The sequence below is a fragment of the Toxotes jaculatrix genome, chromosome 1 (assembly GCF_017976425.1).
Source record: "Toxotes jaculatrix isolate fToxJac2 chromosome 1, fToxJac2.pri, whole genome shotgun sequence".
In the NCBI taxonomy this organism is placed as follows: Eukaryota; Metazoa; Chordata; class Actinopteri; family Toxotidae; genus Toxotes; species Toxotes jaculatrix.
In genome coordinates, this window is record NC_054394.1 from 27,406,679 (window position 1) to 27,433,808 (window position 27,130).

Genomic DNA, 27,130 nt, shown 5'->3' on the forward strand with positions numbered 1-27,130 from the left:
TAAAAGTAAAGACAAATCCTTAGACACATGCGTACTTTTCTTTTCTTTCTTCTTTTTTTTTTCTTTTTTTCTTTTTGCCCTCCTCCTGCATTTGCTGGCATCTCAAGGAAGAGAAAAGCATTGCCCCGGGACAGAAAGAAAAGCCAGCAGCTCCAGCCTCACTCAGTGCCTGAGCCCAGCACGCTGATTGTGTGTGTTTTCCCCGCCCTCTGTCCTCCAGCCTCACTCGGCTGTCGTAGAAGGTCCTTGTCCGAGGAAAGGGTAATGAAAACAGGCGATATATAGGACTATTTCCGCACATATCATCTCTCTATATCGACAGAAGCCCGGACAAACGGCAGGTAAGTGAGAACAGGAAGTGCTCGGTGTTAGCTCACGCCGCGGTGGCGCATCGACCAGACGAGGCAGCCTTATTGTTCGTCTTTTTTTTTTTTTTCTTTTTTTGCAGCTTTCTATGCGCGTTTAGTGGACACGGAAGCCTTCGACAGGCTGCTGCGATTTTGAAAAGTAGGTCGTTTTGGTAAAACAGGCCGTTTTCCTCCCGGTTACACCAACACGGACGGGCAGTAACTTTAGCGTTAGCTTAACACCGGCGAAGAGATGCGCTGCAGCGTTAGTTGAAAATCACCGAGAAAACACACGAAACCGATTTATCTTTGTGGATAGTCCGAGAAATTAATACACACTGAAGGTTATTCTGCGCTGCGAAAACAAACAAGACTTATAGGTGGTTATTGTGAGCTCAAAAACCTTTTATAAACCACAGGGGGACGTTACTTTACAGGGGGGGGGTTACAGATTAGCCGGTGTTGGGACACAGTAGTGATTTGTAGTGGAAATGTTTAGTTATGATCTCCATGCAGTCTCAGGTAATAGGTAGGTTTATAGGTCATTTACCTGTAATCATCAGATTTTAGTCTTCCATTGTTTGAGTTCACTGGAGCTGCAACCGTAAGTCGATTAATCAATGAGTTTATCAAGATAAATGTAATATTTTGATAATCAATTCATTGTTAAAGCAGAAATCTTGTTTTTTTCCCAGCTGCTCACATGCTAGGATTTGTTTAATGTCTTTGTCTAATATGTCTTAAGTGAACAACTTTAGCTTTTGGACTGGTGGTCAGACAGAGCATCTGAGCATGTCACCTTGAGCACCTCACGTTTGCCATGTTACCGTATTTTCTAACATTTAAACACAATAAATGACTTATAGAGAAAATAGCCGAGTTTATTCAAATCAAAGGAGTCCCATGCCAGACAGCCTGGTTGCTTTGCCTCTGGTGCTGTTCCTGTGCTTCAGTGGGAATGTGTTGAGGTTGATGCAGGTTATTACAGGTGTGATTCATTAATACAGTAAAATGTGACTCATTAGAATTAGAACTTGGTCTTGGTTTTTTAGGTCACATGAAGGGATGTGTTCACACTGGTAGCACAGATTTAGGATACTCATATCCAATTTTTTATTATTTTTTTTCAAGTCAGGACTAGCACAGAGGTGGGTCACCTCACCTGAAATAAAGATCACCTGCGGCAATAAAAATAAGCTCCCTTTTTCTTTTTTTTAAATCAATTAAGCAGAGAACAATAACCTGTAAGTATTTTGATAATTGATTAATTGATTTTTTTTCAAGCAAAAATAGTGAAAAAACCATGCTATTTTTCCAGCTTCTCAAATGAGAAGATCTCCATGTTACATCAAACTGAATATCTGAACAGAATGTGTCACCTTGATATCTGAGAAGTTGTGATTAGTGTTTTTTTTCACATTCAGTAGAAAGTGGGGAAAAAAGAGCAACAGTTACAGCCCTAATTTCTTACCCTTAACCCTTAAGGAAGAACAGCAGAGGAACCATTTCACCACAGGGAACATCGTTTATTTAATGAGTGAATCAGGATCTGTGTGGCTTAACACCTTAACTAAACAGCTTCTTCTGGAAAACCCTGAAATGAAAGCAGTTTTTGAAAATCCAGTTTTAGTAGGTTTAGGCGACAGCTACGAAGACTCTGTTGACTGATGAAAAGACAGTGTGCAGAATATAAATTTTCTCTTGCTCTGTAGTCACTAACCTGCAACGTCTGTAACACTCAAATAAATCTGTTTGCTTACGCAGATGATAAAAATTTCTCTGGACCTGTTCCAAGTATTTCACCACTGTAGTCTGCCAGGGTAGACAAGACAGGCATTCACTCAGTAAAATGCAGTTTATGGTGACTGTGTCAGACAGGTGATACGTATCGGCTTTATTTGCCGTGCAACAGTCTTATTTAACGTTAAGATATCACATCCTGAAATAAACCAAAAGCTAATAAGATGCATAATTATGGAAATCGATTGCTCTCCAGAAGTCGGACCCTCCGCGCAGAGGGGATGTTTCCTCTGTGCTGTTTTTTCATTTGTAAACGAAAACTTGTAAACACTTTAAACAAGAAGCTTCCTTTCTTGACTCAGCTGCTCTGAAAAGCAAAAGAAGGCATTGTCAATTAAGTCTTGTTAGAATTTAATTAACAGGGGGACGCTAAGAGGGCCCACCGTAACAGATGTTCAACAGACAGAGGCCAGACGTACTCACTCATTCATGCAGTGCACTAGTCTGAATTGACAGTAGCGTATGCGGGTGTGGGGGAACAGACGGGAGAGTCAGGAGGGGAGGGAGAGTTTGATGAGGCAGTCAGAGGAGGGCGAGTCAGGGCTTGACTCAGCAACCCAGCCAAGAAAATTGTGGGTTTAAAAAAAAAAAGGAGGATGTGAGACTCGTGGAACAAAGATTACATGAAGGCAGCAAGAAGCAAGTGTTAAACAACTGGATCTATAAATCTTTAAAACTCAAGAGTCGTGTTTGACATTGTTGTGGTGAAAGCAGTGTCAGAGTTTAATACTCTGTCACTTACTGCGGTTGAAAAACAGAGATTATTGGGATAAATCTATTTTCATTCCTCTTTTAAATAACTGTGAGTGACATTTTTAGCCATTCAGGGCAGGGACAAGCAATTGTTTTTAAGCTTAAACCGTCAGTCATTTGATCTAAGAAACACACCTTGATGAAAATATTAATTTGCTTGTGGAGAGAAGCGGATTTTGCTTCGTGAAGCACTGGATGTTGGTACCAGGCACCAGAGAGGCGGGTGGTTATAATTTCCAGCCTTTGGCCGACTCTCAGCTCCTACTCAGTGCTTAGTCATCAATCTCTCTGCATACACATGAAATAACTCAGCTCACCGAAACTGCCTACACTGCTGATCTGATGCTAACTCCCCCGCGGTCTACATTAGCCCTGTAACATCTCATTTGTTAAAAGCATCTCACAATAGCAGGAAGGCTACCTTTTATTTGGCGCTCTAAATCAAAATCCTGCCAGCGTGCGACACACTTAATTTAGCTTATTTGTATTAGAGTTATTTTATATGGCCGGGGAATCATTAGGGTATTGTTCAGTTTAGAGCTGCAGCACTTAGTCAAGTAGTTGATCAACAGAAAATTAATCTGCAGCTATTAAAAAAAGAAAGCTCAACATTTTTGTTCTTGTTTTGAAGGAACTGAAAATATTGTCATAACTGACCTTAAATCTGTTGTCTTTTGCAGCATGGGGGCCTATGAAGAGAAAAAGGAGACATGTGGAACCATCTGCCTGAAATACCTCCTGTTTACCTTCAACTTTCTCTTTTGGGTGAGTTTCCTTTCAGACAGAGTTGAGCCTGCGCAAAGGACTCAACTCCCAAAGTGCATTTGTTGGTCAGAAGTTCTCCTCAAGCACCTGCATGCTGTGGGCAGAGTTTTTTTTTTCCAAAATCCAGGCCCGTCCTACAACATTTATAATCATGTTATGTAACTTTTAATGCAGCCTGGGTCTTTTGTCTGTTCGTTTGGCCATTCGTTTTATGGGTTATAATAACATTTTATTCGCCAAGTTAACTGCTGAGATCTTGAAACACAGTGAGGGTAGAGAGAAGTTGGACAGAGCGAGAGACACAAATAGTCAGGCAAGTTTTAAACGCATACGCAAAGCGTACTGTTTTTGTGTAAAGAAATGAAGGAGAAAACTGTCCATTGTTAGCATGTATCTCAGTTTACTGACCTGGTCCAACTGTGACCCTCTGTACTTGCCGTAGTTTTGCACTCACAGATTTCCTGCGGCATTTCGGTTGCATTTGTTTTGAGTTTTACCTCCAAATAAAGTGGTTTAGATGATCTGGCAAAATTGTTTACAATGAATTGTGTTCATTGTTCACAAAACGTCTGATTATCTGACCGCTTGGACTTGATTGTGGCGATTTCATGCTCCCAGATGTCAGCAATTACTTTGGTGGACAAAACCCAAACGGTAATGAGCTGAATTTTCTTGTAAACTGTACGATATCTGCCATGAGGATGGGTGCTGGGGAGAGGTGGACCTTCATTTTCTCTCACAACCGCACGACAATAATATTCATGCAGAGTATGTCCTCATATTGACATAAGTAATTACCTTTTTTTTTTTTTTTTTTTACATGCAGTAAAAAGGAAGAATTAACTGATAAAACTCTCTCTGAAACACTCCCTCTTTATTCAGGCAACACACAAATGCCTGCTGCTATTCCAGTTCACAGAATCAAACCCAAGTTGCATTCTTTCACAGAGGACACAGAAGATGCATTCAAAGCCTAATTTCCCAGAACTTTCCAGTGTCAAGAACGTGGGAGGAAGGCGCTACAAATAACCGACTTCATAATTTGGATGTGCCGTGTAAAATAAGAGTCAGACATCAGCGTGGCAGCCTTACTGTCCGCAAACGAAGGGTGTCTGTCTCTTTCTCAGTCATTCTCAGTGTGAAATCGCACTTACAGCTCTGCCCATATGTGATAATCATCTGTCTGCCAAAGAATCAGACAAACAGTGCTGGGCTTTTTCTGTGCCTAATGTCAGAGTTACAACCTCGTGGATATTTCAGGACCAAACCACATCTTTTAACCTTTGCGTTAAAGTTATTCCTGTTGTCCATTGTCCCCTTGTCTCCTTTGATTATTTCATTATGTTTTTCCCCAAATACGTTTAGTGTATCCCTACATGCATCACAGCTATTGCAAGTACAGAGTTTCTGGACTTGGCTTCAGACAACAAAATGAAAGACACTGCAACAATATAAAGTATTTTGCTGAATGGCAGCTGTTCAATTACCTCAGGAGTAACATATGGTCTCCAAGGTCTTTATAGAATTTTGACTAGGACTCCAGACACTAAATTGAGTGAAAAAGCGAATGATTATTAAATAAAATCTTTAGCACGCTCAGGCGTTACAGGTGTTGCAGCAGGATGAGATGGAGTTTTGTTTGTTCCTTTTCTTTTTCTGCCTTTTTTGGTGTGTTGTGTGGCTCGTGGGCTGTGACTGTCTGAGGAAACTTCTGGTCCCTTGATAAGTAATATTAGTAGATCTGCTGTTTAAACGATAGTCAAGTATTTGTTTGGCTTTTCATCTTTATAAAGTGAAAACCTTGAGAATTCAGTTTGACTAATGTTATTTCCAGGCTTTTCATTTGAAGTACGATATTACATGTTCCTCCTTTCAGGTTAAGTTATTTACGATTTTGGAATTAATTAAAAATTTTCAGAGTACAATTTGATTCAAGCACCAACTTTTTCCTTCTAGATGAGATTGATTATTAACATTGATTTGCAGATGGAAAATAAGCTTGAATGCCCTTCAGACCTCAAATACATATCTGCTGTGTTCCTGAGCATAAACAAACCATGTAATCTTGAAGGCCAAGGGCATAACTTTGAGGCAGTCATGCAGTGCATTGCAATTTGAACAGATCGTTTATTGTGCCAGCGATGTTTTAAATAATGAATATCATTGTGGCCCCAGTGATTTCAGTGAAGGCACTGGAAGCAATAGTGTAATAAATGACACATTTATTCACTGTATTTCCACTAATTAATTTCAGATATAGGTTTCATTAATTGTGGTTACTCACTATTTTTGTGTTTTCTGACATGATATTGAAACATTCCAGTTGTTACCTCCAGCTGCCACCAGGTGTCACCAAAGTTTGAATTTCACTTGTGCAGCGTTCAGTTGCTTTTGTTCAGGATTCACAAATTCCTGTCCTTCATTCAGTTCTAACAGTAGCTACAGATACAATAAGCATTGTGTTGAACTGAACCACATTCTGCTGCTTCTTTCTGTGCTTCGCCGGGCCCGAATGTTTATGCAGGGAGACAGAGAGAGAAATGAATAACAATTTATTATGATGTTGGTAAGAATATTGTTTTAAATGTGTCACGTGAAATGATAAATGGTTTATCTGGACTCAGTGTCTAAGTAGTAAATTGAAAACATGTCAAAGGGAAACATGTTTTGATTGAACAGCTGACTTCTCACATGCACCTGCTCACAGTGGATCACAGGTAGCTGTTGTTTTAAGAGGTCAGGAGCAGAAACACTGGGAATCACTGACTTTCCTGGACAGACCTGCAGGCTGCAGGCCTCTAATATTAAGCCAGTGTGTCAGCTGAAGTGTTGTCAGGTCGTGTTGTGCACATATGAACTGTAATGGAAATAAGAATTAAAACAAAACATGCTAAAATAATGAACATGAACAGTATGGGAACAGAACACCATAGTCACAAGTAAAGAGTTTTGAAATAATATATCTTGCTCAACACTGTTGTTGTGTGTGTTTTCCTGCTACACTGTCTCTGGGTGTGGTACAGTCTGACTCGGTGTCTAGTTTCTGTGGCCGTCGTCTTCCCTTATATATTAAATCTAAATTAGGCAGGTGGTTAGATTGATGGCTTTGGCATGATGACAGATTTCTCTTGCAGTGCTGCACCATCTGCTGACTCCTCATGCTAATATCACATTGATTTAATTTACCTCATATTCTCTTTAACTGTCTGGAGATAATGCTGAAGATGCTGGACTGTAATAGTAGTTATGTGATTGAATTGAAGTATTGATTTTTTTTTTTTATATTTGTTTCTGATTATAGTGAGCCTGTCCTGTGGGCTTAGATTTCCTCAGACTTTAAACCATAATGTTGCTGTGCAGGGTTAAAGTTGAGCATCTTTTCACATGCACGGCGGTGTCTTAAATTTGCTTGTTTTGTTTGAGCCACAGTTCAAAATTCAAAGATATTTTTTACTGTCAAAGAAAAGCAGTAAATCTCTCATTTGAGAAGCTGAAATAACTGAAAAGATTAGCAGTGGCAGATAATTTTATGTCAATCAACTAGTCGATGAACTGACTAATCGCGGCAGCTGTAGTTCATACTTTTTATTGAACCAGTCAAAGCAGCAGTGACAGCCCTGGATTACTGACCTGAGCAGCCCCAGTCGACTCATTCACAATTTTCTTGCAGCAAAAACTGATTTTAGAGCAGATTATCTTGTGTTGGCAGCGGTGGGTCGTTTTTATCAGTTCACATTCAGCCATTAAGCATTAATTTCAGGCTCCTGCTTCATCACTTTGAAGCCTACTTGGGTGATAAATAATTAAAATCCTTTTTCGTCACTCTCAGGTTTTGTCTCCTCAGTGTTGTACAGTTGTCTGTGTTTTCAGGGACCAGAGTCGTGGTTCTTCTGTTCCGGGTCGGTCTCTGGCAGAGATCGGGCTCTAATCGTGTGCTCTTTTCCCAGTTGGCAGGGGGCGTTGTGATGGCGGTGGGTGTTTGGACCTTGGTTGAGAAGAGCGACTACATCAGCCTTCTCTCCTCCAAGACCTACGCTGCTTCCGCCTACATACTGGTCCTGGCTGGAGCCATCGTCATGGTAACAGGCGTGCTGGGCTGCTGCGCCACCTTCAAGGAGCAGAGGAGGCTGCTGCGAGTGGTAAGAGATCACGTCAGGGTAGAGAGATAATAGAAGCCGCACGTTTGTGAAAATGCGTGAAACAGAGATCACATGGGCTGTGCAACCTCAACAAAATGAAACCAAACACAGTGGGATCATAAGAATTTCTCATCATCTCATCATCTTTTAGCATTTGCACGAAACATCTACAACTAAAAGACGTGGTTTAAGTCTGTGATCACCTGTTGTTGGGTTGGTAGCCAGAGGTACCACAGTTTTTAGTGGTAGCTACTAAATTAATCAACATTAACATTAATAAAACTACCATAATTAATTTTTCACAGCCTGGAAATGAGATGAGTGGCAGGAGATCTGAAAGATTGATTGTTCTGACACACTGAAATAACAGCTGTAACATACTGACTCTTAACATTCACTAACGACCTAATCCAAACACTGGAGGTGCTGATTCAGAATGAGTTTTACAGGCTCACAATATTGATTTGATGTGGATCAGAAGTTTAACTGGAGGACTCTTCACAGTCACAGTCACAGTCACAGTCACATCTTTGGCAGAGTAAAGTCAGCGGTTGGTTTGGAGAGAGAGCACAGCAACCAGCAGACTAAAGTTTCAGTGTAGCTGTTATAGAATTAACATAAATTAAAGCTTTTAAATAAAACTGATATAATCTGCTGCTGGTAATGTTCGTAATTTTTATTGTACAAAGCAACAGTCAGCACCTGCTAACGTTACCTGCATGTTTTCAATTCTGGTCTTTGCTAATACATGAGGGGAGAGAGAAAACGTTCGATAAGAGATATGTTGGCATTGGAAACATTATTTGATTGGACAGAGATTTGGAAATAAACCATAGTCATGCCAAATACTGAAAAAAAAATGGCATCAGATAAGAATAAAAGTCATTAGTTTTTAGCCTTTAGTTTTGTTATGTTTTCGAACTTGTCTAGGTAAGTGCAGGGCAGCATTTAAGAAGACAAAATGCACCTTAAAGTGCCAAAGGTTTATCATTCAGGAGTTAAACAGCCTCAGGGAATGTAGTTTTTTTTTTCATGGAATTTCATGGAATATGCTGGCCAGGAAAATACTGGTCCTGTATCACAAAGGCTTCTTATTTTCTGCCTGTTATACTGTTTGACATGGCATAGTAAGTTGTAAGCCCGCAGACTTTGTGCCCAGTTTTTCTCCAGCCAGATGGCTAACCAGGGTATTGTTGGAAGAGAGGAAAAACATTTTTAACATGTGGTGATACTAAGCAGATGTGAAGCCACAAAACACTTACAAATTAACATCTGTTGTAGGAGCAAATGCGTGAATTTTGAAATAAAAACTCTATTCTGTGTTACTGAGAACACGCAGTATATTCTCCAGAAGGATCTACATTTATTTATTTGGTCAGTGAAGTCATTCTTGGCATGTGAATAGATTTAGTTTAAGCCAAAAAGTAAATGTGGACATTGTGCACAACTTTCAAGTAATGTTTTTTTTTTTATTTTAAAAAACGACATTGTGGTGCCAAACACACACGTGCTGAGAACCAATCAAAGCCAAGGTGTCGGCGTCAGTTGTGTTCATGGAAAACAGAAACTTCATAGGAAAGTGTGCATCCATTACTTTGATTTGACACATGCTGTACACAGACACAACTCAGGGTTTTTCCAACAAAGACATCTGCATGGCACTGAAAACAGCTCAGAATACACACACACACACACAGAAACACTGTGCTGCGCACAAATACACACTGCTCGGGCTTTCAACCACACATTTCAACATGGTACATTTATACAGACATATCACTGTGGGCGCAGCTCAAATGTTTGTGTCTTATAAGCTTTGCCAGAACATGTGTCATCTTTGGCATTATCCACTTCTCACCAGAGACAAGTCCGCAAGAATTTGGCACCGTCGGATATTTTCGGCTCGAGACAAGACAGATGCCAAAATATAGTCAGTTCCCACAGGTATATTTACTTCATATGTAGCATTCATTAAGCAGCGAGCAGTTTCTAGAGAGCAGTGATAGCATCTCGAGCAACGTTACAGCACGTGTGATTAATTACCTTTTAAAATCTTCTCATAACAAAACAAAAAAAAGCACTGTTGTGTGTATTTTTGGTCACATTATGCAATAACTGCCGTCATACGTCAGAGTGATGCTCGTGCTCTGTTTTGTTATTGTAACAGATGTTTTCTCAGGCATTTCATTACTTATAACGACTGAAACGTCAAACAGAAAAACAAATTTATATTTATGTGTGTAAAAATGAAAATCGTAGTAAGGAAATATAGAAATATTCAGTTTTGTTCTTAAAATGTTTTCATAATCTTATATTATTTTTAAAGAGTAAGAAAACAAACCATCACGTCATTTGACTTAAAACTAGAAAACTACTGGTATTCTGCTTTGTTGGAATAAGAGGGAATCCTCACAGACAGTATGGTCTAAAGACAAGCGTATAATATGATAACTATAACAAACAGGACCCAGTTGATTCGTAGTTAGTTCATCCTGCAAGAAAGTGTCTGTTGCCTTTGTCCACATTGAATATTGAGTTAAAAAACTTGACTGACTGTAGATTCTCAGGGCAGCTAATGTGGGCAGGTTTTTTCTGAGGCCTTAAAACATAATTTAAAAGTCTATAGATCTGCGCTTAGTGAATGAAGTTCCCACTAACTCCTCATTATTTGATTTATAACTCAGCACCTGTGCGTAAATCGAGATGTGTGCGCCACCTCCTCTCCTGTGTGTTGTGTAGTTTTGAAACGGTCGGTGCATCCCGAAGAGCCGAGATTAGGACGATGAATCACAGTGAAGGAGTGAACTTGTCGGCAAGGAGAGATGCTATCGGGAGTGTTAAAGAGGGCGAACATATCAGGTGTGGGGAGGAGGGGGCGTGTTAGATTAATTGTTTTCCTGTTTGTGGTGAGTGCCTGATACCTGCTGAGAGAGTACACAAGCGCAGCGGTGATTGGCGACACTGTCCCGTAACCTAAAGGTCAACAAACTCTGCCGCAAAACAGCTGATTCAGCTGCATCGCAGCATCACCAGCTGTAAGGCTTAAATAAACTCGCTGCTGTCGCGTTTTGATTAAAGGGAAGGCCGTAACAGACTGTGTGTCCGGCTGTTTGTGACGTTTACACTGTAAGTGTACGAGAGAGGTCAGTAAGACAAAGAGAGAAAGGGGAAAACTCTCCCAGTGGAAGAGGGGTGTGGTGTGTATGTGGTGTGTCTCCAAACACACAGCTTCATTGTTTTGCAGGAGAATAGTGACAGAAAAAGTGTGATGACTCAGGGAGAGGAGGGAGAAACTTTTTCCTTCCCAACGACAGAGCCAAATGGAAAGTGGTCCTAACAGAGGCTGGATCCACCTGTGGAGAAACTGACTTCATGGACATATTACAAGTCTGAGTGTGTCTCTCTGCTTTTCTCTTTACTTCTCTCTCATTCTCACTCTACACGTCTCTCTCTGTCTTTCTCACTAAATCTGTTTGTCTTTGTTTATATTTCTCTGTGTGTCCATCACAATTTCTCAAAGCGATATCTTCAGTGGCTTGTTTTGTCCAACTAACAGTCCAAAACCACAAAGTACTAAGTTTAAAATTATATTTTGAAAATAAAAAAAAAGGAAAGCACCACTGCTTGGGGTTTTTAATGTTCTATCAACTAATTATTTCAGCTCTAATTTAGGAATTTATGTGCAACATACAGCAAAACTGAGTGCACCCCTGGTCAGTATCACTAAAATGTTAATTAATTGCAAATTCTGTCCTTTAAATACAATTTTAATTGGTTGTAGCCAAAAGCTCAAGAAGAATAAAGCCAGTTAATTTAAAAAAAACAGAAATGTTTGACTAGGTCCACATTAAAGAGCCAACTGCTTTTAGTAAGATTCCTCTCCTTTCCTTTATTTCTTCTGTTTTTTTTTTTTTTAATATTTTGTATGTCTGCCTTTATTCCTGATGACAGATTCAGTCCTCCTGGACATGGATGATACCAGTCTGTTCTGCCGTTCTTCACAGATGACTCTTTTCAGCTGCTCTGTGCTGAAAGGGTTTTGTTGCTCTACCTTCTGCTTTAAAATACACTGAAGTTGTTCTGTTGGATTTAAGTCAGGGGGAAATACTCAGAATGATAAAAGAAGGTAGGATGTCAGTGTGTTAGAGATACAGTGATTAGTCAGTTTATTGGGGACTATATTGATCACAGATTTCACAATTTTCTGACACTTTATTGACCACTTAACCAAGGAAATAATCAAAATATCAATTATTAATAAAGATAATGGTTATTTGCAGCCCTAGTGTCAAAATAAAAAAAAATACTAAAAATATATGACTGCACTTTTTACCAGTATATTTATTAATCCAGTTATTAATATGTTTGCTATGTAAAATCTTCTACTGGAGCATTCTGTCCACTTTCGGTCTTACAATCTGTCTCTGCCTCTCAGCATCTCTAATTTTTTTCCCACTTTACTTTGTGTTTGTTTTTTCTTATCTAACTTTACTTGTTGTTTCTCTTTCTTTCTGCTGGGTTTTATTTATCTGAGGCAACAGGCCGGCAGAACTGCAAGCAGAAGCAAAGGTTAAAGAGATCGCTGCTGCGCAGTTCATTCCTGTCAGGCTGCTCAGCTCACAGCTGCCCTCTTCTGCAACCTGATGAGTCTTTCAAGACATAGTTATCATCATTGCTCATGAACCTCAAGCATTTTCAGCTGCACAGCACAGTTTCACAGGACAATCTTTAAAGCTTCAACAAGGGCAGAAGAGCTAGACGAAAAGTTCTGTGGACGGAGTTGTTTGAAAAGGATGTTAAAATTGATTACTGCGTATGTAAATTTCTATATGCTGTTGAATAATATAAATATAACCCGGTTGGGGATGTTTTTGTCTGCCTGTGTAAATAAGAGAAGAACAAAGTCTTTTTTTTCTGAAGGTGGTCGAGGTAATATGGTCCACAGCGGTGTTCATTCTTCGTTTGAAATCTGTGCACACCTTCTGTGTGTGTGTGTGTGTGTGTGTTTTTGAATGCATGGTGTATCTTGACGAGTTGAGATTACAGCCATGAATCACAGCAAAAGGAATGAACTTGTCACAAGGGAGAGGGGGGGGCAGCAAGAGATTGCCAAAGATGGAGAACATAATGGAGTTGTGGAGTTGTGTGTGTCTGTGTGTGCGTGTCTGAGTGTGTGTATTTTGCTATGCTGACTTTATGTTGCGCATCAAAAGAAGCAAATTCGTGGAATGACATCTTGGAAACATTAGCATTTTTAACCCCATCCATAAAACTGCAGCTGACTTCTCTGGCTTTTATTTTCTAATGAATCTAACGAATCATCTTACTTATTTACATGTTTTTAATATCAGCCAGCTACATTTTCTGGCATTGGTGAGTTGCGTGCAGTGTTTTCCACTTGTTTTGACATACTTGCAGTTTTTAGGGCTCTATTTAAATCTCAAATCATACCTAGTTGTATTTGAATCCAGTAGGCTGATATGAACAGTATGTTTCAGGAGAAATTACATTAAATTTGACAAAGTATGAATGTAGCATTAATATGATGAGTAGCACCTTTTTGGATTTGTGGAGGATTTGGAGCTTTTCTCAGTTTATATCACTGTGAATTGAATATTATCGGGGTTTGCGTCACTGGTTGGACAAAACGGAACCCAAGGAATTTGAAGATTCCACTTTGAAGTTGCAGATATTGAAAAAACAATAATCAGAATAATTGTCAGTGAAAATGAGTGCCTCTGCTAATGTCAGAGGAAATTAATACACTTTCATGAAACAATATTAAGATTGGGAAAACAATATTAAGGCTCTAGGGAAACTAGCAGAGCATATTCAATGAGGGAGGCAACTCTTTTAACTGTCATCTAATAACTACATTGATAAAAACTGATTCAACTCAGCAGGTGATTGATCACATCACGTCATGTTTTTACAAGTTGGAAAAAAGTGGAGGCAAACGGCACAATCAGTCACAGGCAAGTGAGGGATATGTGATGAAGAACTCGCTGCTCAGTCAGTTTGATAATGACCAGCTCCTGGACACACATCAGTGGAGTCTGCATCAAGCTGGAGTTAGTTTAAAGTTTCTGTTGACTAGCTGCATGTGGCCAGAGAAGTCCGCCATGCAGCCAAAAGGTCACAACACGTGTCCAGCCGTTATCTGATTAAAGTCTCCTCCAGTGCGACTCTGAAGTCCTGCTCGCACAGTAGTTGTGAAGTTAGCAGTACACTTCTAATGAAGTCTGAAATGGAATCAAAAGTCGAACATGGAGCTGCATACAAATGCATGTGTGTCCTCGCTGCAGTTGTTCCTTTGTGTACACTTCATGGTGATGGAGGAAAGAAGTTACAAAAGCTCTGGAGAAAGACAGCTGTTGCGAGAGAGGGACACAAAAGACCGAAGAAACTTCATATATTTTCTAACAGCCTCAGCAGGATGAGTCTGAGTTCACCAGGAGATGTTGGATATTTTGTAGTTTAGCCAGGAAACCTACGGGCAGCACACTGTGGAGTCTGGAGCCAGTGCAGAGCTTTAAAAAAAAGGTTTTCTACACATGAACCTGCTGAGAGTCATTTTGACAGTAATTACACTGTGCCATTTGGTCGCTCGGGAGAAGAATGGCAGCTCAGACGTAAAATGAGTGTGTCTGTGCGAGGGAGCGTGCCTGAGATCACGAGGAGTCCACTGGAGTCACTGCAGTCAGTAATTCAGCCGCCTCAGTCTCCACAGCCAACAACAGGTCCTCTGTCACCTCCTGTACACATCAATGTCCGTGTGGGATCAGTCTGCAAAAGCTGTGTGTGTGTGTGTGTGTGTTTGTGTGCCTGTGAAAGAGAGAGTATGAAAAGCCACAGAACAGTAAGTATGGAGGAGTCGGAGAACAACTTGTATGTTGTTTTCTAATTACTTGCTCATTCTCATATTTATACACCGGTTATTTAATATCTGTGTGCTTTGAAAGGAGGCAGAGGAGAAAGTGAGTGGGTCAGGGCGACCCTCAGGCCAGGGAGTCAGTCAGCAACAGGGAGCAAACAAGTTTCACGAGGCACACGCCGGCCACAATCTTCTAATTGCAGGTGCACATGTGGGTTTGTGGAGACTGCAGTGAGAATTATGAATCGGACCTAAGACCCAGGTTATAGTCACTACTAGGTCGACAGTAAGGTTGTACTCTCAGACCATGTACACCCATGCTGGAAGGCGGCATGAAATGCTGGCCGTCACAGAGAGGGGGGGGGGGGGGGCGACACAGTATTGTTTAAATATGGGGAGAACAGCACATATTTTCAGACACTCTGACGCCAAAACTAATGTAAGAAATGAAAAATGTGAGCTAGAGAGAGGAGTTCAAACCCCGTCACCTCCCCACAGCTGGCAGGTCAAAGCGTGGAGTGGATGTGAGTGTTGGATCACATGTCTTAGCCAGCACCACGGCTGGGTGTGGTTAGGTGTAGTCTGTTGCACTTGTGATCCCACCCAGCTCTGATGCAGCCTGACACTATCGTGCCACGTCCCATCACTGCTGCAAAGAGCATGTTGTCATCACTAGTTGTCAGCACCACCAGGATTATCAAACTGGGTGCAGTTACACTGCTAGTTTACTACCACTAGAAGTTAATTGTTCCATCTCATTTTCCTACGTGTGTGTATCTACATCTGTTGCCATGCGCCTCTCCAGACCCTGAACACATCATCAAAATGCATCTTAGCGTCTGCTCAGCATTCAGACCCAGAGCCACGCCGAGATCTAATCAGCCCAAGCTATCAAATCAAAGACCCAGTCCACTTTACCGGTCTGTTTTTCTCTTTCTGATAGCAGCAGGCCGGAGGAATTTAGGTCAAGGTTTTGGTCTGATAACATCTCTTCTTGTCTTTAATTCTGAAAAACGTGGCATGAATAGCAGACCTTCCCTCCAACCCTTATGGTCCTGGTCATGAATAAGATATCAGCGATAAACTCTGAAGAGCAAACCTCACTCCGAGGCACAGAGTGCGAGATGTGCCCCTGAGCAGTGACTGCAGGTTTTGCAGTTTCAGGATTCTACTCTGAGCAAAAGAGATGAGAATGAACAGGAACCGTACAGAGGAGTTTTATTTGGGTTCGCTAAGCTTAAAGTTTTGTCATCTGTTGATATGTGCTGGCAAAGTTGTTCATGTAATCTACTACTATCAGTTTATTAGGTACACCTATCCATTGTAATTGAATCTAGCTTTGCAATAGATCCTACTTTTGTGAAGATTTTTCAGGCTGTACTTGCAGTTGAATTGGACTCCATGATATTTACTTGTGTAAAGGTGAATATGTCTGTGGTTTAATACAATGACAAGTGTCCTCACAAAGTTGTACAACTATTTACACAACTTGTTGGCCAGCTGTTAGCCTTCCATATTCCTTCCTTCACACTAGCTTTTTAGCTGCGCTGCATGTGTGAACCTAAATGCTCCCACTTAAGATTAAGTCGCTTGTCGCTTCATCACATTAGAATCCATTAACTTACTGTGTTTCCTTCTCTTCTCTTGTTTCCTGTGTCCACAGTACTTTGTCCTGCTTCTGTGTATCTTCCTGTTGGAGATCCTCGCTGGAGTCCTGGCGTATATCTACTACCAGCAGGTAATCCCCCTTCGGCCAATTTAAAAAAAAATTCAAATATATTTTACAGTGCATTCTGGGATTTGCATATTAGCTCGTATGGAGGAACATCGGAGAAATGTGGGAAGACTAGATCCTTAAAATCATGTTAGGATTTGTGCTAAGTAATAAAACAGTCTTAACTGAAGTGTGTTTGCAGATGACAAAGGTCATATATATGTGTTTTTGATCAAATTTCGTTTATTATCTACCATAATACAGATGTTCATCATCTGATATTAACACCTAATGTCTACATGTTTAGCAGCAACAAGGTACTCTCCTTCAAAAACAAACACAGCATGCTTGATAAATGTTTTGTGCCTCCTAATCTGAGCACATAGTCAAAACTGTTTCAGTTCCCACGTGGTATGTGCTGCTCTGTAATTTTATCCACAGCAAAACCAGCATGATAAATGAGATCGCAGGGAGGAAATGGAAGACATCCCATTAAAAATACAAATATCAGACTGACCATATTACTCGCGGTACATTTAGTCCAAATTGAATGAAAAATGCCCCCAGTGGTACACATAACAGGGCTGAATGCACTGTGTCAGAATCATTTAAAAACATTTTATGATTTTGAAGTACACTCAAAACTCAAACCTTCTTACTTATTTCACGTTCACTCCACAAACAAAGAAAAGAAGAACTCTAGTGACTCATTTACTGTAGTTAATGTGAACTAAACTAAATTAGAACTGACAACCTCCCTCAGCACATTTCAGCCTCCAGCATAGTTACACTGACCACGCTGAACCGAGAGCAGTTGCAAATGAGAAAGTTTTTCTCCTCGTGCAGTATTAACATGACATAGCTCTCCTCCAGCATCGGTCCCACCCTGACTCGTCTTAAAGCCCTGGTGGCTCGTAGCGCGGCAACCGGTCTTTTCTCAGTCTAGAGGTGCACTGCTATCATTATAACTGCCTCATTCATAATACACAGCTAGTCTGAGCATGAGCAGCCACTGAGCTCCATGGCTCCTGCTAAAATCTCTAAAGGCACTGTTCTTCTCCCCCCCTCCCTTCTTCCTCCCTTGTTATTATTCCGCACTTCTCTCTCTCTCTCTCTCTCTCTCTCTCTGGTAATTAGTTGTGAGAACGGTGCAGTTGCTTTTTATTTCAAGATGCCAGACACCTCATGGAACCTGCTTGGAACTCACACACACACACAAACACACTTATTCACGTTTAGCGAGCTGCAGATTCTCCACAATGGGGTGAAGCAGTTCATTCACTGTCAGAACAGTTACACACGTGCCAGCCTGCTCCACCTACTGTACAGGACAGTAACAGCAGCACCAGTGTGAACCTGCACATGTAAACATGTCAGTGTTCAGCCAAAGAAAGTAATGCATCCGCATCTGTAACAGTCGTTGTCTTCCGGTGACAGTCTCAAAACAGCCAATGCTGTTACCGTCCTTGCCTGTAGATGGTGCTTGTCCATTTGTCCTCACCTACAGTTCAGACGGATGGTCAATGTTGGACTCAAACTGCAGGCCATCAGCTGTACGGAGGCTTGAACTCATGTTTGCTTTTATTTGTGTGCGGTTAATGCAGTGCCATAATGCTGCTTACTCCCACACCTGCTGTCTCTACTCACTGAGCCATTTTAAACCTTGAATTGCTGTGCCGCAGTGTGTCCCGAACTGTCAACAGGTAAAATAAAAAGCTGAACTCTCCCATCCATCCCCTTCCCTCCTCCTCTCCTTTCCTTTTCCTCTTTGTCCTCTCCTGCCTGCCTGTCTCATCCCTCTCCGTCCTCGCTTCCTCTCTTCATCATTCATTCCCTTGATATCTCCTTCACGCTTTGATTTACAGTGGTTTCCCAGCTGGCTTGTTGCCATAGAAACTGAGCCCCCCAGACCTCCCGCTCCTCCAGTGAGCGTTTTCTGCCACTGGTCTAGAGAACAGGAAAGCACAGACTTCTTCCGTCTTTGCCCCGGCTTCGTCGTCGTCTGCTCCTCTGTTCACGTCCATGACTTGTATCGTCAAGAGAGCGATTAAATCCTGTTTGCTATAAATCTTATCAGTCGCAAAATCAACAGTTGCAACTAATTTATCACTAATAGTCACGCTCTGTGCTGACCTGAGATTTCTGGGTTGCTGTGTCTTGGGCTGCTGGTGCATCTGTCTCTGTCTGTGTGTCTGAACAGTTGAACGAGGAGCTGAAGCAGAACCTGAGGGAGACCATGATCCAGAAGTATCAGCAGAAGTCCCATGAACACATCACCAGGGCTGTGGACAAGCTGCAGCAGGAGGTAAGTGTCTGCATACCGAGATGGACGGAAAATGCCTATACCTACCAGTTTTATAAGGTAGAGGCTAATTTTACTATTTACTTTTCAGAGCCTAGTTACAGCTGGCCATATTTAGGTACTTGTTTGCATCCACACCTTCATGTCATAAATGAATGTGGGCGTCTCACGAAGTGTCACATGGACTCACATGTGTCTTGTTCACTGGACAGAGTTTTGGTAACCTATCATCCCATCAGATTAGAGATTTTGGTGATGGGGGCGAGTCAAAACGAATCCGATTCCAGTCCCTCTGACTGCAGCTAAGCATGATGGACTTGTCTGCACTCTCTGCTGTAATTTACCCTCTCTTTTGCTTATACCGGCTGACAGCACATGAAGGAATGGATGAATCTGAGCTGCAGTTGAGACTTCAGTTGGTTTATATTTTATGCTCAGTTTTTCAAGTATGAGAAGCCTCTGGCTATCAGATGTCAACATTTATTCTTTATTCTTTCTTTTAAACTTTTTATTTTGTACCATTTTCAGTCATTTGTTTGGACTTGGTCCACTTTCACTTTTAAAGGAATAGTTTTAAAATTTGCTTATTCGCTTTCTTGCTGAGCGTTACTGTAGGTGAGAGGACCTGTACCTCGCTCATGTCTGTCTGTTGAGTAGGAAAACACAGCCAGCAGCTGGTTAGCTTATCTTAGCAGAAAGACTGGAACCAGCTGATCTGGCTCTGTCCAAAGGTCACAAAATCCACATGCCAGCACATCCAGAACGCAGGAATTAACACGACACGCTGCATCTCGTTTGTTTCATCCGTATAAAAACGAAAAGTTTAAAAATGTCATGTTGTAAGAAATAAAATAGTCCCATATCTTGTTACCCTTGGACAGATCCAGGGTCGCTCTTTCCCCCTGTTTCCAGTCTTTATGCAAAGTTAAGAGAAGTGGCCACTTGCTGTAGCTTCATATTTACTGTACAGATGTCAGAGTGGTTTCCAAAAAGGTCAAACGATTCCTGCTGCTTTAGTGATGTGTTTTATTGATCTTGTTCTGTTGGTATAAAACAATGTCTAATGTTTCATGTTTATCTGTGTCTTTTTGTGGTATTTACCACCAGCACAATCACCTCGGAAGGTAAAACTTGTGTTTTTCTCTGTCTCCCTTGTCAGTTCAAGTGCTGTGGGAGCAACAGTTCATCCGACTGGGCCGAGAGCATCTGGATTCGCTCCAGAGACTCAAACAACAGGGTGGTGCCTGACAGCTGCTGTAAGACTCCCACTGAGCTCTGTGGCCGCAGGGACCACCCCTCCAACATCTACAAGGTGGAGGTGAGAGGATGAACGGGGGTGCTGGGGGTGTCGGTGGGGTTGAGTTTTCAGTACGGGTGGCTTGATCAGTAGTGCTGTCATGTCTCAGCATGTCAGTATAGAGACTTTGGGGCATGAGAGCAGCAGAGGAATACGAGCCAACAGATCGTATACATAACATTTGTTTGCAGTGAGACTCCAGTAATGCTCCCACATCAGCTGATGCTACATGAAGACAGACTTTGTTTTTCATTTAGGGTGGCTGCATCACTAAACTGGAGAAATTCATCTTGGACCATCTGAAAATCATCGGAGCGGTGGGTGTGGGGATTGCCTGTGTACAGGTGAGTAAAGAACTCTTTCATCAAATTGCGCACACATAAACAGAGATTAAATAAATGTACAGTATATCCATGGAGATTGGAGTTTCACTAAATTATGTTTTCCTTCTCTTCCATCCAATCCCCAGATCATAGGGATGGTGTTTACATGCTGCCTATACCGAAATCTAAAGGCAGAGCCGTACTAAGACACGCAAAAAAGAAGAAAAGTGAGTGGGTGAAGGAGGTAACTTCATCACCACATGCCATACTCAAATAGCCCATAGGTTCTTTTCTTTGCCGTGCACACAGGGGAAGGAGAATTTGGCAAGGGATCAAATTGCACATCAGAGGATCTCATTTTGGTAAACAAAGGGTGGAAAAACACTACAAGGTTTCTTGAAGTAATTAGGCACTTAAATTGCAGTCTCAGCTACATCTTCAAGATCACAGCGCTGTGAGAAAAAGCCTCTGAGAGAAACTGATGGGAATTTTAACACACACTGTGTAAATTAGTGTGGGACAACCTCCGTGGGACTAAAACTCTGTAGCTTTCTTCCACTCTGATTCCCTCAATGTACATTTATATGTGTGGACCAGGTGCTACAACCGAGAGCGGTGTAAAGATCAGTGGAGTAAAACTGGCACTTTACAGAAAATGTTAATCCTGGTCGCAGCAGCAGCAGCGGCAGCTTCTCTTTCCCAGCAGCACGGTTTAACAAGCCCACCTCTGGGGCCCTCTCCTACTGCAGCAGCATTTTGTTTCCACACTAACTAGCCAGTCATGCATTTTAAATCGGCCTTTTAAACTTTTGAACTTTTTTTTACATTTTGTAAATGGTGATTTTCTGTAACACCTGAGGCGCTCTCTTATGAACCACGCCTTTAATAAGTCTTCATAGTGACACGTCAGTGTTTGATCATGTTTTAATCAAACTTAAAACACCTGTTAAGAACACCTCACCTGCCAGGAGTGAAGTTACACAAGTTGTTCAACAACACAACTGTGCCATTTGACCTAGGCCAGCATCTTAACCCACTTAGGTTTAAAGGCTGATGTTAATGAAGTGATTTTGTGATTGTGCTAATGATACATACAAACAGTGCCAATAATATTGCTCATAAGAAAGTGCCTCATGTTTTTGATTGTACCATCGTCTTTTTTTATACAAGGGATTTTTCCGCTGATGCCAAAGTTACTTTTTGTGAGGACCTACTGTATCTCTTCCAAGCCTTATTCACTTATCTACTGATGCCTCTCTTTTTTTAGATTGTTTTCCTAAATGAAGATTTAGTTTAGTTTTCAACTGACCATAAATATATTATTGTATATAACTGACACATGGTAGAAAATGGTAGTTTCTCACTGTTAGTAATGATCTTTTCCTGTGTGCCTCAAAGATAGCACTAAATTAATCTGCTGTATATCTGTCTTTGTGATAATCCGGGAACCATTATACTTTGAATAAACATCAATCAACAATACACTTTTCTTCTGCTGTGTTTGATTCCTCAGCAAAAGTCAGGTGCATTAAATAAAAAACGAACTTTAAAAATAACTTTAAAGGTGCTCTGTGTATGGTTTTGCTATTGCTACGTAGCCAACATTAGCATTAACAGCTGTTTGCAAACTTCATTAGAGCTGTCTCCAGTGATGGAAAGCGGCGCTGCCCGGTGTTAACTTGTTTTGCTTTTATTTCTATCACTTCCTCTCTTGTGCTGAAGTGAGCATGCTAACCAGCTAGCTTCCCGTCTCGTAATATTATTTTACGATAGTGAGCTACTGTAGTGTCCTGTCTGTCCTCAGTGCAGCATGAGAGGAGGAAGAAAAAAGTGCTGCCCAGAGGACATATTCTAACCTCTTGTCTTGTAAAAGCAACAATGGCTGTAGCTCTTGGCAAGCAAGCATTATCATCACCACCACCACCACCACCTGCTCTCCCGTCAAGAACCCACAGTCAGCAGCAAAGAAAACTTACATATGGCACCTTCAAACAGCAGCACTGCACAAATGCTGAGCAATGTCCTTCACCTCGCAGTTATCAGGTCGTGTCATCCCACAAACTGCCAAAATAAACCATTATTGTGTAAAGACAAAACCACGTGCCTGTAACCAGTGGCCCTTACACAATTGGCACCAGCTTACAGGTGCATTAGTGTATTAACCCAAAGTCAATTTCCTAATGTTACTGTACTGTGGTGATGTAGATTCGGGATGAGAGCCATATTCACAACAGCTGCTGATGGAGTGAATTGCCTATACCTACACCTATACGGCCTGTAATGGGAGTTATTCTACTGTGGGGTACAAAGCCAGCTCATTTGACCCCTTGTATTCTCGAGAGTGACTGTGCATCAGTGTTGTTAGTGCGAACAGCAGCAGTTACTGTGTGCAAACACAGGGAGGCAGCACCTGCCAGGCTTTCACCAACACAACACCACACTGATGAAAACAGCTGGTTAAAGTGTGTGCAAAACACCCAGAGGCTACTGAGGATAACCCCCTCCCCAAACACACACACACACACATACTTTCCTAACTCAGAATGGCAGAAAAGCTGTAATATAGTTTCCCTCATATAGTGTTCAGGGGGGGGGGTGGGAGTAAATGGGGTGTTTTATATGTGCAAACAATGACAAATGCTGCTTGGACATTAAACTTTACCTGCTTCCATTTTGTTTGTGAAACATATTATTGATTCATCCAAAAATATGCTCCTCAATTTGCTACGTAACGAGCCGAAAGGAAATCAAATGGCAACCGGTCAGCTCACAGCCGCAGATTACTAATTGCTTTCCATTGGGACCACTAACAAAGCAAATTAAGCAATTCCTCAGTTAGTGAAGTTGGCAGTGTAAAAACATTTCCCCTTCGTGTAGCAGGCGCACATGGTGAAATGAAACGACAGAAATCACTGTGTGTTGTCATAGTACCCCTTGAAGGTGCTCTCACAGCTCACCTCGTGAAAGCTGAGTCATCCCTGGCAAAATGAGCGGGAGAGTTTTTTTTTTTTTCTCCCCTCCTCATGGGGCGGGGTGTCAGCATTTAATGTTTCCATTGGAGTGAAAGTAGTTCAACACATGGCAATTTTAACAGGGCACTTTTCCAAGGAGCAGACATCTGTGGAATGCAAGTCGTCTGCCCTGCTCTTGACACAGCCGTTGCCTTTGCTTGATGCCGGAGTTTGACTTTAAATAGATGACAGAAATTATGACAAGCCTTTGTACAACCAGTGTGTCCCGAGCAATTGTACCCTGCTGATGAAAACTATAATAAATCTCCCTCCTCCTTGCCAGCCGTGCAGGCCTCCCTGCCTGTTCTGCTTGCTTACTGTGACAGCCCGCATACAGGCTAACACAAGGGGTATGTTAATAATGCCAGTGCATGACATTTCCAGAATATCTCCTCCAATAGTCTCTAAGCAGTTGTCCATTCGGTGCACATGTCACCCGCTGCACCTCGGCCTGTTTGGCCCATCCAGGAGAAAGGTATGCTATTTTCAGTCCAGGGGGGGCCTTTACACCCTTCACCTTAAACCTTTTTTTTTTTTTTTCCTGGGAGGTGATGTAATTTCTGTGCCTACTGGACAAATGGGCAGCAGCGAGCTGTGCTGCAGTTTGTCTGCAGCTGATGACAGGAGGAGGGGGAACCCGTGGGCGCAGACACCTGTCTCTAATTTTGGGTGTAGTTTGTATAATTTTCAACTTAAACTGCTGAGGTTAAGAATTTGTTGTTCCTCATTTGGTTTCACAGCGGTTCCATTTATCATGAGCTAAAATGGGTCCTGTCTTCACTGGGGTCGAGTAAAGGCTAAGGTTAGGTAAGTATCGGTAATGGTTAAGTTTAGGGTTACCTACATGGAAATGAATGTACACCCCAGAGGTGAACAGCACAGTGAGGTCGTAAGGTTAATCCCAGGGATCATGACGACTAATGGAATAAGGATAAATATTGAATGAAACTCAAAAGTATGTTTATTTTTTCCAGACTTAGCTCTAAGCTTTGTTTTTCTTATGGTGAATTACTGGATAATTTTTACTGCTCCAGGCCCTTTAAAATTCAGATAAATCAATCTGAGAAGGAAAAATTATGCTTTGGCTAGCTAGTCCACTACGGGTAGAGATATACAACCTTCGACTAGGGGCTGAAAATAGACATTGCATTGTTTTAAGAGGTCACAAGCCAAAAAGGTTAGAAACTACTGAGCAGCATGTCAACTGCATCTGTGAGTGTGCGTTACATAGAAAGAGATAGCGAGCAGGAAAGCACTGCAGATAATTCTGTCTGTAGAATATTTTATGAGGGCTCTGAGCCTTTATAGCTGTGGCTGTGACTGTCACCCAGCTAATCCTGTGCTGCTACTACAGGTGAATACTGGAGGTCTAAACATAATCTGCTCTCACGTTTAGCTGTATGTATGCTCTCTTCATCCCAGACATCTCTGCTGCAGGCACAGGCATCTCAAGCCATTTCATTTTCATTCAAGACCTCGGCTGTTTATATTGTGTGTGTATGTGTGTGTGTGAATTGGGGGGGTGGGGGTGGGGGTCAACAAATGTAATCTTGAGTCTGTAGATGGCAGCAACACTCTTGGCCAATCTGTCTCAATAAAATGGAAAAAAGTCTTTTGTCTTGGCTGTCAAGGGCTGCCAACTGAAATTGAAATTAATTGGGAAATCCAGCGTGAAGAAAAAAATCCACTGTAATCGTGAAATAAATCCACTCGCAACCAAGAAGAGTCGTTTCACCTGAGCACATATAGAGGCATGAACAGTCGCGCTCTTGGTACATTTTGGAAAAAAAAATATGGATATTAGATTATTAAAGTCTGCAACACGCAGAAATGGATTAATACAGTGTGATTAATACAGAGTAACAGCTTCCACGTCATCTGCATGACGATGGTGACTCTGGGTCGGGGATAAGCCTCATTATGCAGCGGGAGAAGCTACATAAAATGTCAGTTTTATTCTGCTCACTTGGTCGAGCTGTAAATTGACTTGCTGAACATGACTGATTATATTTGGCTATTTTTAAGCAGTTATCAACAGTGTTGTTAAGTGCTGACTTCACAATTTTTGGGGGTTGTGTTTGAGGAGGGTGCTGATTACATAAGTCATTTACATTTCCTCCAATTTGAGAGTGACTGGCTCAGCGAACTGAGAGACTTTGAGCCTCGGCAGCTTTCAAGCTCCCCCTCAGACTAATGCTGAGGAGCTGTGTGAAATAAAACCTCTCACTGAGCTGCCTCTCAGCTTTTAGGGAGACGTCACTTGTGTATCTGTTGAAGAAAGAAGCCCCTACAAGGATGCACATCAGGGTAAAGCTCCTCTGTGCTGACAGGAGGCTCACATGTGGCATCTTATCCCTCTGAATGCAGATACAGTACCGTACACCACATACATCACTCCCTCTGTCACTCACTTGCTCACTCAGGCTCACTTCAGCCCTCGCCCGCTCCCTGAAGCATAGCGCCTCAACATCTGGCTCTCCATCCTCTTCCTCTTCTGGGTCACATCCCATTCAGACAGAGGGGATTCTGAGTCCTGAGGTGTTTAGACCTTCTCCAAGGTGGTTTGACCAGCTGGCTTTTGATCTTCCTCTAGGGGGTTGGGTTGTATCTGTGAAGGGGTGGGGGGGTAGTGTTATTAACTTAACTCTGTGTGTGTTTCCCAGGGATGGCGGCAGGGTTGCAGTTGCAGATGTGGAATGAGGAGTCAGAGAGGTCATGGCCTTGGATGTAATACTACTATACAACAAAAAACCCCACATTTGTGTGTTCTGCCGCCCCGCTGTGTGTCATGCATCGCCTGCACCACATTTCTCTTGTAGAGCAGATGATCTGCTAGAACCTGGAAAACCTTGTTGCATATATTGTCATGTTAATGAGGCAGAGATTTTCATTTTCTCATACAATAAAGTCAGAAGGGCAAAGTAACTAAGTAAAGTGACAGAATTGCAATATGAGTACTGTACTTAACTTGATTATCTCTATTTTATGCAACTTTCTATTTCCACTCCACTATATTTTAGGAAGAAATATTGCACTTTTTTCTCCAGTGCATTTATCTAACAGCTGGCAGTGTTTAGAGGGACCCAAACCCTGGGTTGGGTATCACTAAAGTATGGTATTGGACTCGTAATGCAGGACTTTTACTTGTAATGGACAGTTTTCAAATTGTTGTAATTGTACTTAAACTTAAGTAAATGATCAGAGTGCTTCTGCCACTCATGAATACAGTTCCTATTATTGCACATTACAGTGCAAAATAAATATGGACATTGTCCATGTGTCTGTTTGGGTAAGTATGGGCACAGACCTGTTTTTGCTAAATAACATCTGGTAGATGCTCTTCAGTGAAAAATTAAGGGCAGAGAAACAAATTTCCAAATTAAAAAGGTGTAAAAGTAACTAGTGACTGTGCAACTGGAGTTGTAACAAGTAGAATATGTCTCTGAAATGTAGTGGAAGGGAAGTATAAAGTAGAATTAAATGGATATGCTTGTATAAAATACTAATCATATGAATCAATCAAGTGTAAATCACAAGTCTCCAAATGGGGATGATTTTTTAGAAACACTCAAGGATTAAATGTTTCTTTACAGGTTGAACATTTTTCCACTTCTTAGTTTATCCTAAGATAAACTGAAAACCCACTGGACGATCTCAAAAAAACAAGGCTGGTTTTCTCAGTTTGTGAAAAGTTGACGTTTTGGAGATACATGGTTTTTACAGGAGAGGGGTGAAAATGAACATTACTGCACTTTATTTATCTAACTGATAGCATCTCGCCGGTGCTGAGGGTCAACGGCTCCGA

General features: G+C 41.5%; 1 protein-coding gene across 2 annotated transcripts; it reads left to right on the forward strand.

The window, feature by feature from the left end:
• Positions 1-108: 108 nt before the first annotated feature.
• On the forward strand, positions 109-21,811 carry LOC121184543 (CD151 antigen-like). 2 transcript variants are annotated; one of them, XM_041042286.1, is made up of 8 exons: positions 109-341; positions 3,581-3,665; positions 7,613-7,804; positions 16,342-16,416; positions 18,593-18,697; positions 19,854-20,012; positions 20,249-20,335; positions 20,461-21,811. In XM_041042286.1, exons 2-8 carry the CDS (start codon positions 3,582-3,584, stop codon positions 20,518-20,520), a joined length of 762 nt encoding a protein of 253 aa, XP_040898220.1. In that variant the 5' UTR covers positions 109-341; position 3,581; the 3' UTR covers positions 20,521-21,811. The 2 variants fall into 2 exon arrangements, with proteins under 2 accessions (XP_040898220.1, XP_040898227.1); XM_041042293.1 differs by lacking the exon at positions 109-341 and adding an exon at positions 1,573-1,591.
• Positions 21,812-27,130: the final 5,319 nt, after the last annotated feature.